Source organism: Amblyomma maculatum, chromosome 8, assembly GCF_055883805.1.
Source record: "Amblyomma maculatum isolate TAMU_Amacu chromosome 8, ASM5588380v1, whole genome shotgun sequence".
Taxonomy (NCBI): Eukaryota; Metazoa; Arthropoda; class Arachnida; order Ixodida; family Ixodidae; genus Amblyomma; species Amblyomma maculatum.
The window spans coordinates 71,623,429-71,643,137 of NC_139351.1; the positions used below are offsets into that span (position 1 = coordinate 71,623,429).

Sequence of the window (19,709 nt, forward strand, 5' to 3'; positions counted from 1 at the left end):
AACAATAAAATGGCATACAAGGGAGCTCGCAAACAAAGCTAACAAATTACACGGCAATATGTATATATATATATAATGGAATAATAATGTTAGTGTACATCAACCATACTCACGACAAAATGCAACTTCAGTGCCCTCAGAGATGGGGAAAAGAAATCATTTACCCTGGAAGTATATTTATTTACCAATTAAATGAGGCAATGAGAACTACTTTAGTGCCTGCAGTGTCTTGCATAATTTATTCTTAAGGGTGGCAGAACCGATTTATCACTGCATCGGGTGAAGATATATTTCTCTTTTGGTTTTAATTTAGCGAGGGACACAAGAAAAGCAGCTGCTGTGGGAGAAGAGAACCTCAGATAATATACTAGTTGGTATTTCGAGAGGACATTAATGCAAATAATCTTATATTTAAGAAAACAAATCTGCTGTTATGAGCTGTATAACTGTCCCCGACAATTAATCTAATTACTTTCTTTTGAAGCATTAGTAACTTATTAATGTTAGTGCTTGATGTAGTGGCCCAGACCAAATGGCAATAGTTAAGATAAGATTCAAATATTGTGTTGTAGATTATCAACTTTAGATTTGGAGAAAATTCTGAGACATCTGCAAAGGACACCAACAGACTGTGGCACTCTTTTTGCAATATATGTAATCTGTTCTATTCCTTCTGTATGTGCATCAAAAATGACGCCCAGCGATTTAAAGCTGTAGATAATTTCTACTCTGTTATTAATTTTTAAGGTAAATAAAATGGGCATTGATAAAGTTGCTTTAAAGTTTAAAAGTCAAAAGAGATGTCTTACTATTGACAATTTTAACAAGTCCATTTGATCTTAACCGTGACTGAAGAACAATGTTTCCTCCTTTTAATAGGTTACTTATATATGTACGAATCAGTAAGAAAAAGCTTTTATCATCAGCATACAGAACATATAAAACGCTGCAAAACTACACACGCTGCACCTTCACTTCTTGCCACCGCTGCCTCATGCTTTCTGCTGCACAGTGCTGGGAATGTTCGCCCGTTTCTTCCCCTTAACTATTTCTTGGTACACTTTTACTCTCCTTTACTCTCTGAACGGACCGCGCCGCTTCCTTTCCATGTTTGTAGACAGCTTTTTCCTTTTTTATCCTACGCGCTGCGTGCTTTCCCTCACGGCTCCGAGGCCTTTGTAAAGTAGGCTTCTTCTGAATACTGCTAAGTCTGGTGGTAAAGCCACTTCAAAGGACACTCGGTGTTATTTTTGTCTTGAAATACAAATATATATATATATATATATATATATATATATATATATATATATATATATATATATATATATATATATATATATATATATATATATATATATATATATATATATATATATATATATATATATCTTTTCCCCGTGATTTTAGGTAGTACGCGGGCGGCGATGTCATATCTTGGGAGTCGTCGCCGCGGCCAGGCCCACTTTACTATAACCGATTTTTACCAAAATTATCTTTGCATAAAGGGGGGAAAAAGTACAGCTGTCTATGGAAGATGGACTGGGACTTCAGTTTCACTTTACTATATTCTAGTTTATTACAACGGGGTTCTACTGTAGTTATATGCTGCATCAAGTGGTGAACAAAGTTCAGTGTTTCTAAATGCATCCATGAGTTACCAATTAATACTATCGATATTATCATATACATTCTGTCAGAATCAGTAAAACTGTATGCTGCAGAACATGCATGGTACAGCTAGTGAAGTGGAACTGCAGTTCCATTTTGCCGCCTATAGATAACTTTTTTTTTTTTTTTTCATTTGATATGTGTATGTCTATATACAATCCACATGGTAAGTATAAGTATTTAAATAGCGCTCCAACCTGATGGCTCAGTGATTGGGTGCTCGACTGCTCTATTGAAGAATATGGGATCGATTCACGGCTGTGGAGACTGCTTGGAGGTGCCCATGTGCTATGCGATGTCAGTGCACAAGGGGTAAAAATTTATGAAGCCCTCCACTACAGCATGTCGCATAGCTTGAGCTGCTCTAGGATGTTAAAGCTCATCCCAGACGAAAAAAAAAAAAACACTCATTTCCTGCTGGATTATGGAACCGTGTACCGAAATTATCCAACTGGAAAACTGCGATTTCCGGCTGGGAAAAAGCAATTCCAGCTGGAATGACATCTATTTCCTGCTAGATTATGGAACCAGAAATCATGCATGCCCAGCTGGAATTTTGAGATTTCCAGCTGGAAAATTTACACCTCTAGTCAAGCCTCTATCTGGAATATCATTTTTTTCCAGCTGGAAAATATGGCCGTCCAGCTAGAAATTCATCTGGAAATGTGCTTTTCCAGCTGAAATGGGTACGTTTGAACAGAGTCTACCAGGTGTCTATTTTCATGCGGGATAACCGACCTAGACCTAGTTACTAAGGGAAATTTTAGTACACTCAAATTAATATGCTTGATATGTGCGCCATCTTAAATGTGTGTCAAATTCAGCTGCCTATGAAAACAGCTTGTATTAAATATATGACGGTAAAATGCAGATGTTTTAAACATTAAATATCTCAGTTTCTCTTAGGCATGCAAATGTTCAACACAGCATGCCTCTCCAGGGCATGTAAGTTTCAAGTTACATATCATTAGCATAATCGCATTCACTATACAGCTAGGACAAAGGCATCTATAGTTTTTCTCCAACTAACCCTCTCCAGTGTAAACTGCTTTATCCCCACAAGCTATCAACTTCACCAGCCCACCTGGCTATCTGGGTCCCCTTGTTACATATATATTTTCCTGGAATTCATTCCTTTACAACTAACTGTTGGATATCTTGCCTTTGAGCTCCTGCTGGTTCACTAATCCACTAGGCTCTCTTCCTACCTTTGCTGCTGTCTTAGATTCAATTTCAAGCCTTTTTGAAGTTTCTATCTAATCAATGGTCACAAGCAAGGTATCATATAGGTATCATATACTCTTGGAGGCATATCGATTACCAGCTGCTAGCCCTGATTTCAGTGGGAATATACTTGCCAGATGCACTACACTAGCATTACAATAAAGGTGCAATTCACAATAGCCCACATTATTATTTTAGATACATGAAAAGATTATCACTTAAAGTCAGCGGGGTGTCATTGTGTCTGAGAACCCTCATCAGTTTTTACGAGAGGTTTGAGACCCCCCGCACTTGAATATATCCGGGGTCCAGCACTGCACGAATATGAAGCAGGTGCATCCGTTTGGCAAAGGCCTTTATATTGCCTCATCGTTGTCGTCAGCCAAAGTATCACACTTTTGCGGCAGCTCTGATCGGTCGAGACAGGATGACGTCATGGAGGTCTCCACCAATCGCAGAGCACCACCACAGTATGCGCGAATGCGTGGCTTATATGGCCATATGGCAATCAATGACTGTTTACTAATCAATTAATGGCTAACTGCAAATAAATGACTTATTATTTATTTCATTACTAATTACACATTAATGCCTAATTCATTCATAATTACTAATTAATGCCACACACCTGGTAAAATCAACCACACAACAGTAAATGTAGAACAACTGCAAAGATACAAGGAGCGCGATCTTGTCACTGCGCTGCCAAGCAGAATGCACTGAATAAATGCACTTGCAGAATGTGAAAGAGTAGTCACTAGCTTTACTTGTAGCAGCACTCATAGCTACATGCGCAACATTCGCGTAGCAGAATGCAGCACTCAGGTTTTCGCCTTTCATCACTTTAGTCGCCAAAGTGTCCTCAAATTTTATTCTGTTCAGTGAAAATCAGAGAATGCTTATGATTGTCAGAAAAATTTGCAGCAAGTTTTTGTAAGAATTATTACTTAATTTTAGTAAGAATTAGAATTTTCTTAAACCTGTGATGAAGAAAACAAAAGTTAGTCCTTTACACAGAGGCTGGAACTAATTAAGGTATTTTCACATGCCATCTTTTCGGTTTTGCCGGTTCGCACTGTGTTTTGCTACTAGCTGAGCAAATTGTCAATATGCTCACGCAATATTATTCAGATGATGTACTTGTCACCAGACAAACCAAGCTGGTAGCTCTTACAGTATTTTTTGCTAATTTTCATTGCGTTCACTTGAAGTGTAAAAATTATAGCATATATATTGTTTACTTAGTTGATTTTACATTTAACGTGCAATTAAGATTGTACTTTCTATATAAAGTGCTTTAAAGAAATATTGCATATGTTACAAGTGCTGACACTTTGTTGTTTCACTATAAGCTGCTTTACATCACAGATCATCGATCATGCTGGCAGAGTGCAGGGATCACTTTTTCAGGTGCATGTCATAAAATGATCACAAAAACCTCCTTAATATATATATATATATATATAATTTCTCCCATTTAAATAGAAACATGTGCAAAGACCGCCAGCCCTTTCTCTCACCCTCTTAGTTCCTCCTCAACAATTGCGCTCAAATTTCTAGAGTCTCTCTGATAGAACCAGACTTTAAGCACTGAAAGTAAGTCATTCATTTCAAAATTACTTTTACTAAAGTGACTCACTGCTGTTTCTATACTTCATACTATGTACTCCCGGTACGATGCCAAGAAAACAGTAATGACATGCAGCAAGCCTGTCCCACACTGATGGATAAGCAAAAAAAGACAGAATTGAGTAGAACTACATGTTCAAGGCCTCAGACCTGCCCTGTGTCTCCGGATCACAACCATTCTCTAAGCAGAAGGTATACATGTAAGGCGTTGAGGGTCCATCGAAGTGACAGATGGTGCAAAATGGTAGAAGGTCAAAACTAGTTGAAAGTGTGCAGTAGCACTCACTGTTGCATACTGGCTATAGGCACAGTGGCGCCTGGTTACACTTGCCATCACGGGCAAACAAGGGGTTTTGGGGAAGAGACAGGCGGAAATGTTCACGGCGTGTTTGACCACGATTGTTTTTGCTGCCATTGTCTTATATTTTTAATAGCCTGTTCTGTAGGAAAAGGGGAGGGAATAGTCTTACTGGATAGAATTTGGCAGGAAGATGAAAGAATGTGCTCTAGTGTTTGGAGAGGTTTTGTTCACAAGCTTTACTTAGTTTATATACAGATGAAATCCAGACAGTAATTATAATGAGAAGGAATTTGCTCTGCGGAAGTAATGGTAATGTCATTACTTTTTGGGAGCAGTATTTAGCAATTTCATTATATTTTTAAGGCTTAGCAAGTAATTGGTAATGTAATTTAATTGCTTTTGAACAGTAACTTTGCCAAGTGTGCTGCCAATTTACCCCAGGATAAAAGACACCAAGTGTATATTAGGAATGAAATAGATTAAGACATGCCAGCTGGACTTGTGAATGTAATCAGGTAGCTCAAATGGTTTCTCTACTTCTGATTGGCACTTACTTCGGAATATTCAATTGGAAGGCCCTGTTGAACATTCAATAAAAAAATGTTACAACTTAAACTGCTGTGTAGTTTGCATAATTTCTATAACCACATAAGTTGTGATTAAACGAAGTAACTCTGACTCCTGAAGATCTGCCACTGAATGCAAGAAGAGGGTACAATGTGCGAGGTTAAGCCGCAACAAAGAAAAGATCGTGTCAACTCTTCAGGTATATATAGTGTTCATATGGTCTATGTGTCATATGAATGCATGCTTGCCTGTCGCCCGCTTGGAGCTGCCATTTCAGGTCAGTGCCAGCAAAATAAGCATTAAAACTGGAAGCCTTAGCTAAACTGCCTAATTGGAATGTTCAATTTATTCAAACTGGTGCTTCGAGTCTGTGCCAAAAGCATATTTAGAAATTTTGCAACTGCAAACCTCAATTGACAATCATAATTTTTTTTCTTGACTGGGCCAGTGTCTCGATGAAAAACATACCATACTGCCCATATCGCAACTTTCACATAATAACAAGTCAAAAGACGATGCCACTGCACTGACTTGGACAAATCTCTGAAAGATGGAAACTATAGAAGTATGGGCGGGGAGGCTCCACGAAAACTGCTGAGTTAATTCAGATACAGGGCACACTCAGTACAACTGCACCTTCCAAAAACAGGGGTTTGCATTATGTACCGTTTTTTCTGACTTACAGATTGATCAGCCACACTGCTGAGCCATAATGCAAACCCAGTTCGCGGTCATACATATATAGTTTCATATAAGTACCAAAGGCAACCAAAGCAACCTCGAATATTCACCAGCTGTAGCTGCCTGCAGTTTCTTTCTGACAAGCGATATTAACCGGCCATACAGCCTGTATTTCCTGTCTCTATCAGATACATTAAACACTGAATTATTAATTGCGAACGCGTAGCCTAGCTGATTACAAAAAGGAATTCGGAGGTAAATAAATGCAGTGCCATAACGTACAGCCTTAGAGCTATGGAACAGAACACCAACTGCGTATTTGAAGGCGGAATACTTTCGGCAGAACAACGAGATAGGCAGCCCACGGGGAGCCTAATTCCCTTGCGTCGAATGAAGCGCACAATGCACAGCCGAACCCGAAGCCCAGAGCTAAGCTAGAAATTGCACTACACGAGAAAAACTTCGTCTGCAACTGTACGTCACAATCAAGCGCGTCCAAACTCCGTGCTTGATTGTAGCAACCAAGCGCGGATTTCTCAAATCCTCCTTGCTAATCCAGAGATTAGCAAGGAGATTAGCGAGGAGGATTTGATATATGAGTACGCGAAACGCTTCGACTGAAATAGGCATGGAAATAAGCCATGAGTACAAGTGCGCGACCAACGCCATGACCAACGCGCCAACGCCGCCGATACCTACATAAGTTAAAATGATTAAGAAAATGAACAATAACTTATTTTAAGCCACAATTTTAAGTTATAAATTAGTATTATAAATGTTTCACTTGCTATTGCGCACATTTTTTCTTTTGCTTAGTTTATGATGACGTAGGGTGACGTATTTTTGTGCGTGGCAGCAGCGTTTTGCTGGTGCCACGGTGCGTGTCACCAGTCGCCGCTTTCTACGAAACTTTCGTCATGGTTTCGCAGTTATAATGGCGCTCATTACGAAATGCCGAGGGACAGCAAGGAACCATGCAGGAAACTGTCACAAAAACAGTTGGTAAATACTGAGCGGATGAATTAGCGTGGCACCCGGTTAAAGCGGTTAAAGCAGTTAAAGTGGGCTAAAGCCCGGTGAACGCGCCGTCGCCGTCACATCTTGAGAGTAACTGACTGGAGTCGACCGATGAACAGCGGCTGGTCGACGGCCGTGTTCGGCGCACAGCTGTGGGCCGCGCGGGCGTCGGGCGAGGGTCGCTGTCGGGTACGTTGTTTACGTGCTCGTGGAGGCCAGGGTGGAGTTCACGAGACTGTTTCGACCAGAGCTGAGATCCAAGCTGCGGCCTCCTCCGGCAGACGGGACTGCGAGCTGACGCGCGTGTGCTGTTGGACGAATGGCCTTGAGACACTCGTGTTGCGTGCCGGAAAGGCGTTACATGCATGGGACTCCGAGAGCGCTACCTTTAGCAGCATCGCTGAGGTGCCTGAAGACGCCGACGACACTTCGCTATTCCACGCTGTGTTGGATGGTCCGACGCTGGCACTGCTTTCTCCTCGCCGATTGATTCTGCAGCCACTTCCCCCATGTGCGTTGGCTGAACTGTTGTCGATCTGGCCCTGCGTTCGCATCGCCATCCTTGGCTTTCTCGTAGAAAAACTGGTTTAATTAAACATGTGCAGTTCGGAAAACGGATCACGTGTCCAGCTTAGCATCCCGATCAGTTTTCTTTTGATATATATATATATATATATATATATATATATATATATATATATATATTATGTAGGTTATGCGCTAAAAGTTTATTAGCAAAGTTCGGAAGCACGATTGCGCCGTCTCTGTTGCGTAGAAATTTAAATTTATTAGCGTAAGCAGAACTTGCGCCGTTTAACTGCCAGCTTCACAGGTTTTAAGCAACAACTTCACATCACACTGACGCTACCTCTCGGGAGCACTGTGTTACGAGTAATGACGTTTGTAAGCACTGCGAATGAACTTTTATTACGGGTTACTACAGTACCCTATTTCTCCGCATGGTTCTTGCCGGCTCTATCTTATTTGTATCATTTCCAATGTAGTGCATGCTAGCAGCTTCGAAAAAACTTACACTGTATGTGAATACATTACTTATTCAACTAATATTTTGATACATGCCAGAGCAGGTGGGTGCTCCACTTGATCAGGATAGTATGTCTGGTAAAATGGTCATTCTGCAGACTAGAAAACTGCAGTTACTAAGAGGTGACCATGTTTAAAGAAGACTAGCGCAATGTGTTGAAAAGAAACTAGTCTCAGATTATGTCAGAATGTGTATTGCGCCCTCTTATGTTCCTTACGTAACCACTGTTCGCAGTGTCAAGCCATGTTGAACTTTTGTTTGCGATGCCTGACAGCCCTCTAACAGGCAGTGAGTGTCCTGACAAATTTGTTTTTATACATTGTGCCTTTGCCCAAAATAAGAAATACAAATCTAAGTGGAAAACTAAACTACAGGATAACTGGGAGCTCACATTAATCTTAACGACCGTTTATTAATAATTTTGGTGCCATTAGCGCACTCGGGCATAGCAAAAAAAATGCATTTTTCTTTGCTTTCAGCTCCCAGGCAGTGGATTGTCGTAAAGGTAAAGCAACTGGCACAGGCATGGCAGAACAGGCTTAGCTGTGGTTAGACAATCCTGCTTAGCCACTTCTTGGCTAAGTTTGTAAGAGTCGGGCATTTGTTTTGTGCTTGTTTTTTCCTTTGTGCTTGGTGACTCCATCTCCTCTGCATCTAAGTCATCTCATACACTTACAGTGGACAGCCCTCAAACCACAGTAGACCTGGCTGAAGATGAATCAGCTCGGTCCATCCTCTCTGGCACCAGCTGCCAGGTGCTCATGTCCGGAGAATCCTGCCAGCAGTCCTGGGTCCTGCTGTGTGTCCTGGCCCTAGAAGAAGGTGTATGCTTTGTTGCGGCCTGTGGTGCTCAGACAACAAAGCTGCCTACCAGTCTGTTCTTGAGCTCCCTGTACAAAAGCTTTAATTTGACTGCTTGCCTGATTCTGCTTCCCGCAAGGCCTTGTGGTGAACCAGTGGCATCCTTGAGTCGTCTTGGTGCTGTGTTTCGAGACAACACCACCGTGGCATGCACTGCGTCTGGCTCGGTTTTGGTGGTCGAGTCTGGCTGTCCCCGTTTTCGGTGTCAGCTGCCGTTCCAGGACGTTGCAAGGCTCCAAGGAAGCTCCTTTTGTGGCAGTTTAGACTTTGTGCTTGCATGGTCCCACTCCGGTAGTGCAGCAGTTATTCGTCAAGATTCCAGAAGGCATTTCCAGGTGAGTCACAGTGAGAAGATTGACAAAAAGCCAAGTTCCATACTACCTCTTCTGTTAACCTTAGTTCGCATTAGCTTAGTTCATCTAGTGACCGACTGCATGGCCTACGGTGTCAAAAGGTTAGAACCTGTTCTTGGCAGCTTGACACAAGTTGAGAATGTGTCCACATCATGAACACGCCTGTTAGAGCTACAAAATTAAATTTGCTTGTCATATTATTATGGCTTCGGTCAGAAGGCCCAATTTCACATTTTAATTTCTTAATTAAGGTGTGTAGTGAAATCAGGTGCTTTATTAGAAGGCACAATTCACACCGTGTAGTAGTAAATTTACAAGGAAAAAAGAAAAATATTCTCAATATGTGCACAGTTACCTCATCTAGCACTAAATTCAGCTTGGCGACTGAATCTATTTGCTGAGCTGGCAGATGCCACTGGTATACTTGGACATATTAGGGCAGTTGCGCTTCTGTCTTGCTTCCAACCCTCAGGATGTGAAGGAATTAAAATAGAATGAATGGATCACATAACTTGTTTAATTCTGCCAGGTTTGTTGCTATTCATAGTCGAGACCATTTTGTGACTGCAGGCTTCATCCCTTGCCTAGTGTGGTTTTGTTCAGAGTCTGATCAGGCTTTGTGAAACAGTAAATCAGTGTTTTGTAAGACTAGATTTTGGAAAAACTTTTAGCTGCCAGGCCAACGAAATGCAGCTTTAGGCATAGGGAAAGGGCTACAAAACAGCAAAAGTACATTAGTGATGAACATTGTGCCTACTGAAAGGTTTTTGACTATCAAACCTCAATTATTCCGCTGTTGCCATTGCTCGTTTGACTAACACCTTTTGAGCTTTCAACTCAGAGCAGGAGAGGAGGGTAATAATAATAATAATAATTGGTTTACGGGAGAAGAAAGGTGCAGTATCTGTCATGCTTGTTCCGTGGACACCTGAGCCCTGCTATAAGGGAAGGGAGGAAGGGGCAGTGAAAGGGGATAGAGAGAAAGAAGAGCTGTAGTGGAGGGTTGCGGAGTAATTTCGACCACCTGGGGATCTTTAACGTGGATGGGAAACGGAGAGGCGAGAAGGGTAAAAAATTATCTATGGACATGTTGTTTTTGTTTTGTTTTTCTCAGTAAAGCCAGTAAGGAAAAAACAAATAAAATCATTCAGTCAGTCAAGTGGGCGTACATTTTCTAAGAACAACTTTGAGCTGATTTGAAGGAGCGATGTGTTTGCTTTTCAGTGATATATGCATTGACAATACTAATTAAAGTAAGTACAATTAGAGTGAACCAGTACTTAAGTCCGGCTTCATCAAAAGGAGGTCTCTTTTTAATGCACGGGTGCAAAGGAAAATAAGGTGAAAGAGAGAGAGAAAGCAGCTGGTGATATTTTTTTTTTACACATTGTGCTATACAAAGGGAAAAATAATTTTTAAAGTTTTTTTTTTTTTTTGCTTGATTTATAACACAGCTGAAACAAGTGATCCCGAAGCTCTGCTAGTGTGTCCGATGGTATACCTCACGTAAAACATCTCACAGTGGAATGAAGCATCGACACTTATAATGTACGTAATAATAGTCGTAAACCCACTATTTTATAGTAATCTTGAGATCGAGGACAAAGGCAGTGTTTGTTTATGAGGGACAGTGCCAGGTGCCACTTTCCTTTTTTTTTTTTTTTTTTCTTGATGAGATTTGTAATGCTATTGCATCAAAGTGCTCGCTTTTTTTTCCTTTGCTCAGTGCTTTTTCTGCATTGCTTCCTAAGTGGCTGTGGTGCTCGGATGTCTGTCAGCGTCGACCTGAGGTAGGCCACATTCCTGTACTTCCAGGTTGGGGACTACATAGAAGCTGGCCCAGAGATTTCCTGTGGGGACTTGCTGTGCGTGGGCAGTGAGCAAGTCGTGGCCTGGGAGCCAGTGAATGGCCGTGTCCGCTGCCTGCAGCCAAGCCACTCTGTGACACAAGACAAACAAGACGAAGATGCCACCTCTAAAAGCAACGAACAAGCCTCGCAGATCCTTGTGGACCTTCTGCAGCATCATTCAGGCGTGAGTAGCCTCCACAATGAAAGGCTATTCCGACTGGCATAATATTCGGTTAAAAAAAAAAAGTGATTGAGTTTTAGGCTGAAACTCTGTCTTTGACGGGGTGCGGGAATTGAGGAAGTGTGCAGACAGCTCTTGTTTACATGCACCTCTCTACATTAGAGAGATTTTTGCACCATCTTAAGCACCTAAGCGTGCACCAGTTAGCCCAAGTAAGAGGCCTTCTGTGAGAAACCTTCTTAATGGCATTCCTCTGGCAGTCTAGAAGGTGCAATACCACACTCTTCAGGGATATGTATAGAAACCTGAACGCATGTCATTTTTTGGAACCAATAAGGCTCTAACCAGGAGGAATTTTTGTTGCCATCTGAAACCAGATGAGCTTCATCTGGGAACTGCGCGACTCTTTAAGGGGCCAGCAGCGTTTCAACTGGGACCATTAAGGGCCATCTAGAATCAGGAGAACTTCAACTGGGACAAGGGGCTCATCTGGAACCAGCAGCCCTCCACATAGTACCATCAAGGCTCCATATGGAACCAGAAGGGTCTTATTCAGGACCATTAAAAGCAGCTGATCCCAGCAGAAACTAGACTCAATGCCATTAAGGCATTTTCACCTGGCATATGGGTTTGCAAATTGCAGTTGGTGGAAACCAAATGGCAACTGTCATTCCTGTACGGTGCTCAAGTGCATCATTAAAACAGCCATGCAGAGTGAGCAAGATAATATTCTATTATCACACATTTGTATGTGTACTGCAGTCATGACTTGACGACGCTCATGTTTCAGATTTTATAGAAATCGTAGGGGCGACATCAAGAGATACAAATGGGAGTGAGCTGCATAACTTAATAACCTAAATGATGACCTAAGTCTAGAAGCAAGAAATGGACATGGACTAGACATGTTATGTGGACAACAGATAACTGATGGCCTGTTAGGGAATATTGGAGCGCAGTTGAGAGTGGTATGTAGTCAAGCAGAGAATGCAGCTATTTCATTGAGTGCTGTTTCATTCTGCTCCTGCTGCAGTGGAAGATGCTTAGTGTAGCTGCGTGACAACCATGTTTGGAGGAAACGCACAGTGGTGCACCCACAATAGACTGATCCCACCGGCCAGTTTCACGACGCCACCGCTGTCGCGGTGCATGCTGGTACGTGTAGTCAACTGGCCGCTCCAGCCGCCCAGAGAGCCTGCGCACAGTGTTTCCGAACGATTTTTAGCTCGGTGTGTATGCCAGAGCGCATTGGCAAAGCTCACCTGTCTCGTTCCTGGGCGCTATAACAGCACATGGCACAAATATTACTCTAGTTTTATGTATTTAGCTTATACAGCTCGTTTGGCCGAAGAGTTATCGGTGTTGTTGTAGCAGTAGAAGTAATAGTTGTCAGCACCGCATGTCGGAAATAAGGAGGGCTGCGTAAAAAACCATAATCATGGTAATTTGTCTTTTTACTGATTGTTAATTGATTGACGAGCTAATCGAATCAATCGATTAAATAAGGAAATAAAAAGAATCGGAAAATAGGTGATTCAATAGTCTCAAAAAGCTCAGAATAAAAAGCCACTTTGATGCTAAATTAGAAAATTTAGTGTAATTTGTCACTTAATTAGATGAAGTAATTGAAAAATGAAAAATTGTGTGCCCCATTTTTTGAGTACCTGTATTTTATGAGTTGCCATGCTCAAAATAAAAATTTTCTAAATGCAAGTTGCCTGAAGTTTAGTTGCGTAAGGTAAATGCTGATAATAGCTCGCTGTTTCCAGTAAAAAAAAAAATGTAAAACTCCATTTTACCTAGGTATAAGCAGTATGAATGCTGTCCTCAATCAAATTATATGCTGTCATTAATTTGAGAGTATTTTCTAAATAGTGTTTCTGAAAGTTGCATTTTGTTTTTTGTCTGGTCTGCAGCAGAGCATTGAAGTGTGTCCACTGTCATTTTATTTGAAGAAGGCGGTATTAGCTTAAAGTCAAGGTTATTAACTTGTAGTATTCATTTAATTTTTGTACCCCTGTTATTTTTAATGCAGATTAACCATTATTCCAGAAGTTTATTTGAGGAGCTTTGTATGCATTAGTTTTGTTCTCAGGTTATCACTGACCTATGCATTTTATGAGACAGCAGCCAAAACATGCATCTACATGTGGTAGACCTAGCTGTAGGCCAAGGGAACATTGACCAGTCTTTGGAACTGTACCAGATAGAGCTAGCTGGCATGGTCTGCATGGACTTATGCTTATAAAAGTCGACCACATCTTATTAGTATCAGCTGATAGATTAAAGGGAACAGTCTTGCTGCTGAACCCCACCATGGTGGTGCAGCGGTTAGGGCACTAGACTGCGGTACCCAAGGATCAAATACCAGCCACAGAGGCTGCTTTTCGATGGAGGCAAAAAGCAAGGCGCCCATGTGCTGTGCGATGTCAGCGCACATTAAAGAACCCCAGGTGGGCGAAATTTCCGAGGCCCTCCACTTCGGTGTCTCTCATAAAACGAGTCGCTTTGGAACATTAAACCCACAAGCCAAACTAAACCTTACTACTAAGCCCAAGTTACCTGCTTAAGGAGTGGAAACAACTTAGTCAAGCCCTGCTTGTAGCCAGAACAAGATTTCTTATTGTCCATTGATTAAAAGGCATGCCTGTTTGGTGGTGTGCCAGGCGACTGTTGTGCCCATCTTGTTGGTGGAGGCCTTGTCCTACGTTCGTCCTGTCGATAATGTGGCAGGTCTGATGCGCAGGCCAGCCAGGCAGCTCTTGACAAGCTGATAAGAGCCCGGGAACAAGCAGAGGCGCTCCTGCACGAAATAACTCGAGTACCAGCAGATGCTGACAACAGTCTGGCTGGAGACACCTCGCTGCTGCCTGTGCTCCCATTAGATCAACGACCAGCAGACGGACCACAGGCAACAGCACAGGTGGCTGAAGAGGCCAAGCTGCTCGACTCGTGGGCTCACATCTGGGGCCGGCGTCTTCTGCTAGGCCATCGATTCAGTTGGCCACCTTCCATGTGAGTCCTGCCAGCGAGTGTTGGAGCGCCCATGGCAAGGGCCCAAAGCAGCCGTTATACTCAGGGGCCGTGCAGTCATTGACACTGGTGCAAGTCCTTAATTGGGAGTCGCACTTGTGGAAGCTTGAAGAATTGAAGGCGGAAGACACTTTCACACATGGGGACGTGCTGTGAAACATGCAGCAGAGCAACAAGTGCATTTCATTCCTGTGTACAGCTCCAAATACAGAGTGCTCCACTCGCTCAGCTAAGCTAGGCTGAGCACCAGGTAACACAGCACTGCAAAATTTGAAGCCAGGTGGCAGATGAAACGTAACAGTAGTTGGCAGAGTTTAATTCACTGGATCGTCACATCTTCAGAATTGTGTGGAAGATGCTATAGGCAACAGTAACCTTTCCAACTGCAGTGTCTGAGAGTACTCGTTTTCGTTTGACTTGCTGCAAAGGTTATGTCAGGAGCGTTAACTGCATCGAGATACACATTACGGGCAGGGAAGGGCTGTGTCTCAGTGGGCAGCACATTGGTTGTCGAGTTGCGATACAAAAGGCTTAGACACCTATGTCACACAACGAGGCCTAGCATCCATCCCTTTGCTCGTTGTTGTTTCCAGACCATGTTTACTAAGACTTTGCAGTAATAATAAAAATTGCTCAAGTTCACAAAAGCTTGTCTTAAAATTGGAGATAATGTGTGTAATTTATCCTAAAAAGACGGGAAATTCGGAAGAATGGCAGACAGATGAAGCTTTGTTCATTATTGCCTTGCTTACTTTGAGCCTGGTCGAACCTGCATATACTAATCGGTGCATGCTTAAAGATGCATGGCAGAAAAAGGAAGTGCTGCTTTGAACATGTGGCTTGCAAAGGGGTGCACTAGCAATTTCCAGTCATCTACATCCTTCACCAGAATTAATTTTTGCATCATGTATATTGCCATAAACAAGCCGCTGTTCAGAACCCTGTGTGGTTCCACTCACTTGCAGGGAAAAGCCTGCCAGTGTTCTCGTGGTCAGCCCCGGAGTCACATTTGGTGTGAAGGTGTCGCTTGAGAAGGGCGCACTGCTCATCGGTGCCAGCTGTCGCCTTCCTAGTGGAACAGGGAGCCCCATGGTTGTGTGCATTCTGGGGGGCTCCCTGTTGCGATACCAGTGCGAGATTGACCTGGACCGACTACCCTGGCCTAAGCAGGGTCGGCTGCCTCCTCGGCTTGCCCTCTGGTCTCTGACCGCGGCACAACACAGCCATCATTTTTCAGCCCCAGCCGTGGTCCCCTGGAGACTGTCCTCCCTGGAGGGCCTGACCCGTGTGCACGGTGGACTGTACATCTGTTGCGATGGTGCCTCACCCCTCTTCCAGGCCAGCATAGAGCTGCTCCCCGAGGGAGTGCTCCGTTTTTGTGCACAGTGCGTACTGGTCTTTTAATCTGCACCGTTTGCTTGCCACGAAGTGCGCATGCATGCAGGAAGGAACAGGAATACAATGGAACAATAAATGCACACTGGATGGCAGATGGCAAATAGCAGAGGTTACATGTAAGCTCGAAGATAATTTGTAAGCAAAGGACAGAACAGACAACAGTTCCTAGTTCACGCCAGTTTCACCATACTTTGAACATCTTTGGACAAGGAACTGCTTTTATCATGAAAGTAGGCTTTTGTTAGTGGTGACTGCTTTTGTTGGCAACCGTAGTTATTTTCAAACTGAAGCACAATTTGGAAAGGTAAGAGTTATTAGCTAGTAATTTTGAGCCTAAAGAACTCAAATCGGGTTTCATTTGGTCTTGGGCCGCAGGAGCAGGAAAGTGAGTTCATTTTTTTTGCATGGCTTTTTCAGAAACCAGTGCAGAGCTGCGTTTGACAAGCAAAGTGTGGTGATTTGTGCTTCAAATGCTCTAAAGCACTCCACTCGTCATCCTTCCATAAAATCTTTCATCCCTTTTTAAATTGTGTCTTTCAGGGATGAAGAGCAGCTATCATTGTTGGAGCAGTGGCTGTGGCGGTATCTCCCTGGTGCCAAAGAGGGCGCGGCACGTATCTGTTCACCTACTGTGCAGGCACAGCTGGCCACTCAGCTACGTCATGAGGCGCAGAAGGTCCGTGCCCTGCTCCAAGAACCATACATAGAGGCCCGTCGCTCGCTGCACAGCATTGAGTGGCACACAGACTTCTTGGCGCAGCTTGTCACTGACAAGTCCTGACACTACTCTCTCACTGACTGCACATTTTAGAGCCAACGCATTGACCTTTGCCATCACAGCAGCTCATTGGAAGGCATTCACCCTGTTACCAGTTTGTATCAACTGTACTTTTGGAATACAAGATTATGTGAAAAAAGGACATGCCTGCTTGATTCTGCCACCTCACTCTGAAACAGTGCATGTTTATGTCAACAGCTCTTAAAAATTCTCGGCCCTTCTCCACAAATTTTTTCTCTCTCAAATTTCATGCAAACAGTAATACATTTGGCAGTGGTGCTTGCCTGGCTAATGATACTTTTGAGACTTACTCCACCTTTGGGAGCACTCCTAAACATATTTCACTAACATTGTTCCCGCTTTGAGTTGCTATCATTTCAGCCCTGTCGAGCCATCTTGGTTAGCTTCAGTCAGTAAAGAAACTGCCCAGTCTGTGGTCCATGGCGCAACTCTCAGCCCGGAGCAAATTTTTCTTCAGCCATGAAGTTTCTCAAAGAGCTGTGTAGCTTGTCTTTGTAGTCACATGACTGTGCCCAGGTCGTTGCAGATAAGCAGTTATACTTTCTGTAACAGTGCAACACATGTTGGGGGTCTGCCGTGGTTACCACAACATCAGGAAATAGCTTCCAGGCCATGTCGCCACATTCAGTACTTGAAGTACACTGAGCAGCGATGACACTAGGGCCCAATCCACGCCATCCCTATGGGAGTTTGCACTTGAGGCAGGCACTGACATCACAATATGATCTTCCTGTCCCACTCCCCGTCCATTACGCTAGCTCCATAAGATTACCGACACTCACTTCCTCGGTTTGCAGAGCAGAAATGGAAACCTTCAGTGCTTGCCAGTGAGTTCAGAGGTACCAGATTGAGCTGATGGTCAAATTCGCTAGTAGGTGGCATAAATAAAGTCAGTGCTGATCCTTGCGAATGGTGTTCTTTTCTGCCACTCGGCAACACTAGTCCACCCGACTGGCCGAACTCGCTCTTCTGAGGGCTGATCCTGTAATAGTGGAAGTTCTTTGCATCTTCCACTTGAACAAACATTTTAATGGAAATGATAAACATAATGTCCGCTAATAAAATTGTAGGAGGGTCGGTTCCTTGCACTGGTGAAGATAAATGTTCCTTCAAAACATAGCTATGGTGCCTAGTAACAGCTTGACTATGCACAGCTGGAGTAACCGAAAGCAGTTATATTTTTGCAGTAGCAGTAATGTGCCAATGAAATGCGCTACCATATGTATAAAGTACTGCCTAATTTTCACTTAAAAGGCAGTTGCCCCTCCTTTGAGCGGCAAATACATCCAACAAAGGGCCCCCAGCCAATGGCATGGACGTCATGAGAACTGGTGGATGACATTGGATGATGGGCTTTCTTTAGGAGGTACTTGCTGCTTTCTCGAGTTGTAGGTATTAGAATGTAGGCAAGATGCGAGAAGAGCTTGTTTGCTAAAACATGTTCTGTAATATTAAGGCCAGAAATGTAGATGTCCCACTACAAGTCTAACACACACTGCATTTCCATTAATCATCAGCAGAGTTACCAGCCAAGTTATTGCAGGAAATGAACTGTCCTTGTGATAGACTATTCCGGCTACATTCACTGTACGCCCACAAATTTCCTTGCCTCACCACACGAGTCAGTGTGCATCGTTCGCATCACCACCTTACAGTTGCGTACCTCTCCTCCTCCAGCTTCCTTGGCTGAAAATGAGCTGCCAGCACCTATTGCGCATGTGCAGTTCATGTCAGCAACACACGAAGATGGTGACAGCTGCAAAGCACTCATTTTGCAGGCACTGTTAGCACCTCATGAAACCAGACCATTGCTTCTCCCACACGTATTTGTGATCAAATAGAAGAAGACGAATCTAGAGAGCGCCCATGTCTTGTGAAAAAGGAAGATAGTCTACTACCCTTTCATGGACAGTGAGGACTAACTGTAGTCTGCCTATACTGACAAATCATTCTAACCACAAAGAATATCCTTTCATTAAAAATGGGACTTGTAGAGGCTAGAAGCTTTTTGAGTAAACTGAGTGCATAGACTTTTTTTTGTTGCGGAACCCAGAGGTTAGGCAGGCTATGCTACCACCCCCCATCAAAATGGAGATCACGGAGGCTTTTTTTGGTGCAGATGTCACAGGTTTGAAGTTGGGAAGAGAGGAGGGGGGGTTTAAATACAGCTTTTAAGCCATAAATGCAACTTATGCCATACAAGCATCAACATACTGGAGGAGAGTCATGGAATCAACAAAACGTAATTTTGATGGCATTTCACAAAAGGCCGCCACCACACATCTATTTTAAAACCGCTAAGGTTGGATACAACTCCAGAAAAAAAGCAGCTTTTGCACCTCAGAGGACGGCCTACAAGTAATGGTCTTAACTGGTTTTCTTAACACCATGGTTACTTTCTAGTGGGACGAGAAATGTGTCAGGTGAAAAGCAATTCACCACGTCATGAGGGTTGGTCAATGCGTCAACTGAAGCCGCCATTTTCATGAGGGTATTTTCACTGCAGACATATTTAGCGCCATTTCGGTCAATGGCTGCCTCCTCAGCTTGCCAGTTTGTCCACTGTAATCAGTTTTTTTTTATAGTCTACATCCGCCAACACTGGACAGCAGAAGACTACTAGTTATATGCAAGGATCCTTGGTTTGTGTACAACTTCTCAGTGTAAAATGGCCTTCAGCCACATGCTCCATGCCTTCAGCTAAGGTACAAGATATGCATTGCAACAATGCAGAATACACTTCTGCCATTCATACCACTATCAAGTAACAATATGCATCAATTAGAGATCTGCAGCAACATTCACACAAACTAGGGGACTTTTTTTTTCCCCCAAATTTGTGGTCACTAAGCAACTGCTTAGCTCTGCTGCCCAAAACGGCACTCAAGACTTTCATCTAGACAGATAACAAGCTTTAAGCTGCTAAAAGATGCTAGCAATGATGCATTGCATGCCTGTGCTAACTTCCTGACCAAGGAGTCAAGCAGTATTGTCAGTTGGTTTGTGTGTTTAATGTCCCAGATGCTGTGAGAGACAATGTAACAAAGGGCTCCGGAAATTTCGACCACTTTCTTCCAATTTCAACCAAGTTCTTTAACGTGC

The 19,709-nt window shown here is 43.1% G+C and overlaps 1 protein-coding gene across 1 annotated transcript; it reads left to right on the top strand.

Annotated features, from left to right (window-relative positions):
- Positions 1-7,020: 7,020 nt before the first annotated feature.
- LOC146181467 (uncharacterized) lies at positions 7,021-17,509 on the top strand. The gene is made up of 6 exons (XM_084576517.1): positions 7,021-7,598; positions 8,811-9,328; positions 11,162-11,380; positions 14,124-14,392; positions 15,376-15,795; positions 16,349-17,509. The coding sequence occupies exons 1-6, from the start codon at positions 7,199-7,201 to the stop codon at positions 16,587-16,589; spliced, it is 2,067 nt and encodes a 688-aa protein (XP_084432643.1). The 5' UTR covers positions 7,021-7,198; the 3' UTR covers positions 16,590-17,509.
- The last annotated feature ends 2,200 nt before the right edge of the window (positions 17,510-19,709 follow it).

What these genes read in the sequence shown, in the direction of transcription:
- LOC146181467 (XM_084576517.1), top strand. Translation starts at nt 7,199, where the DNA reads ATGAACAGCGGCTGGTCGACGGCCGTGTTCGGCGCACAGCTGTGGGCC. An exon ending in TTCTGCAGCATCATTCAGGC is followed by an intron (nt 11,381 to 14,123) that starts GTGAGTAGCCTC and finishes TCTGATGCGCAG; the next exon opens with GCCAGCCAGGCAGCTCTTGA. An exon ending in TTCAGTTGGCCACCTTCCAT is followed by an intron (nt 14,393 to 15,375) that starts GTGAGTCCTGCC and finishes ACTCACTTGCAG; the next exon opens with GGAAAAGCCTGCCAGTGTTC.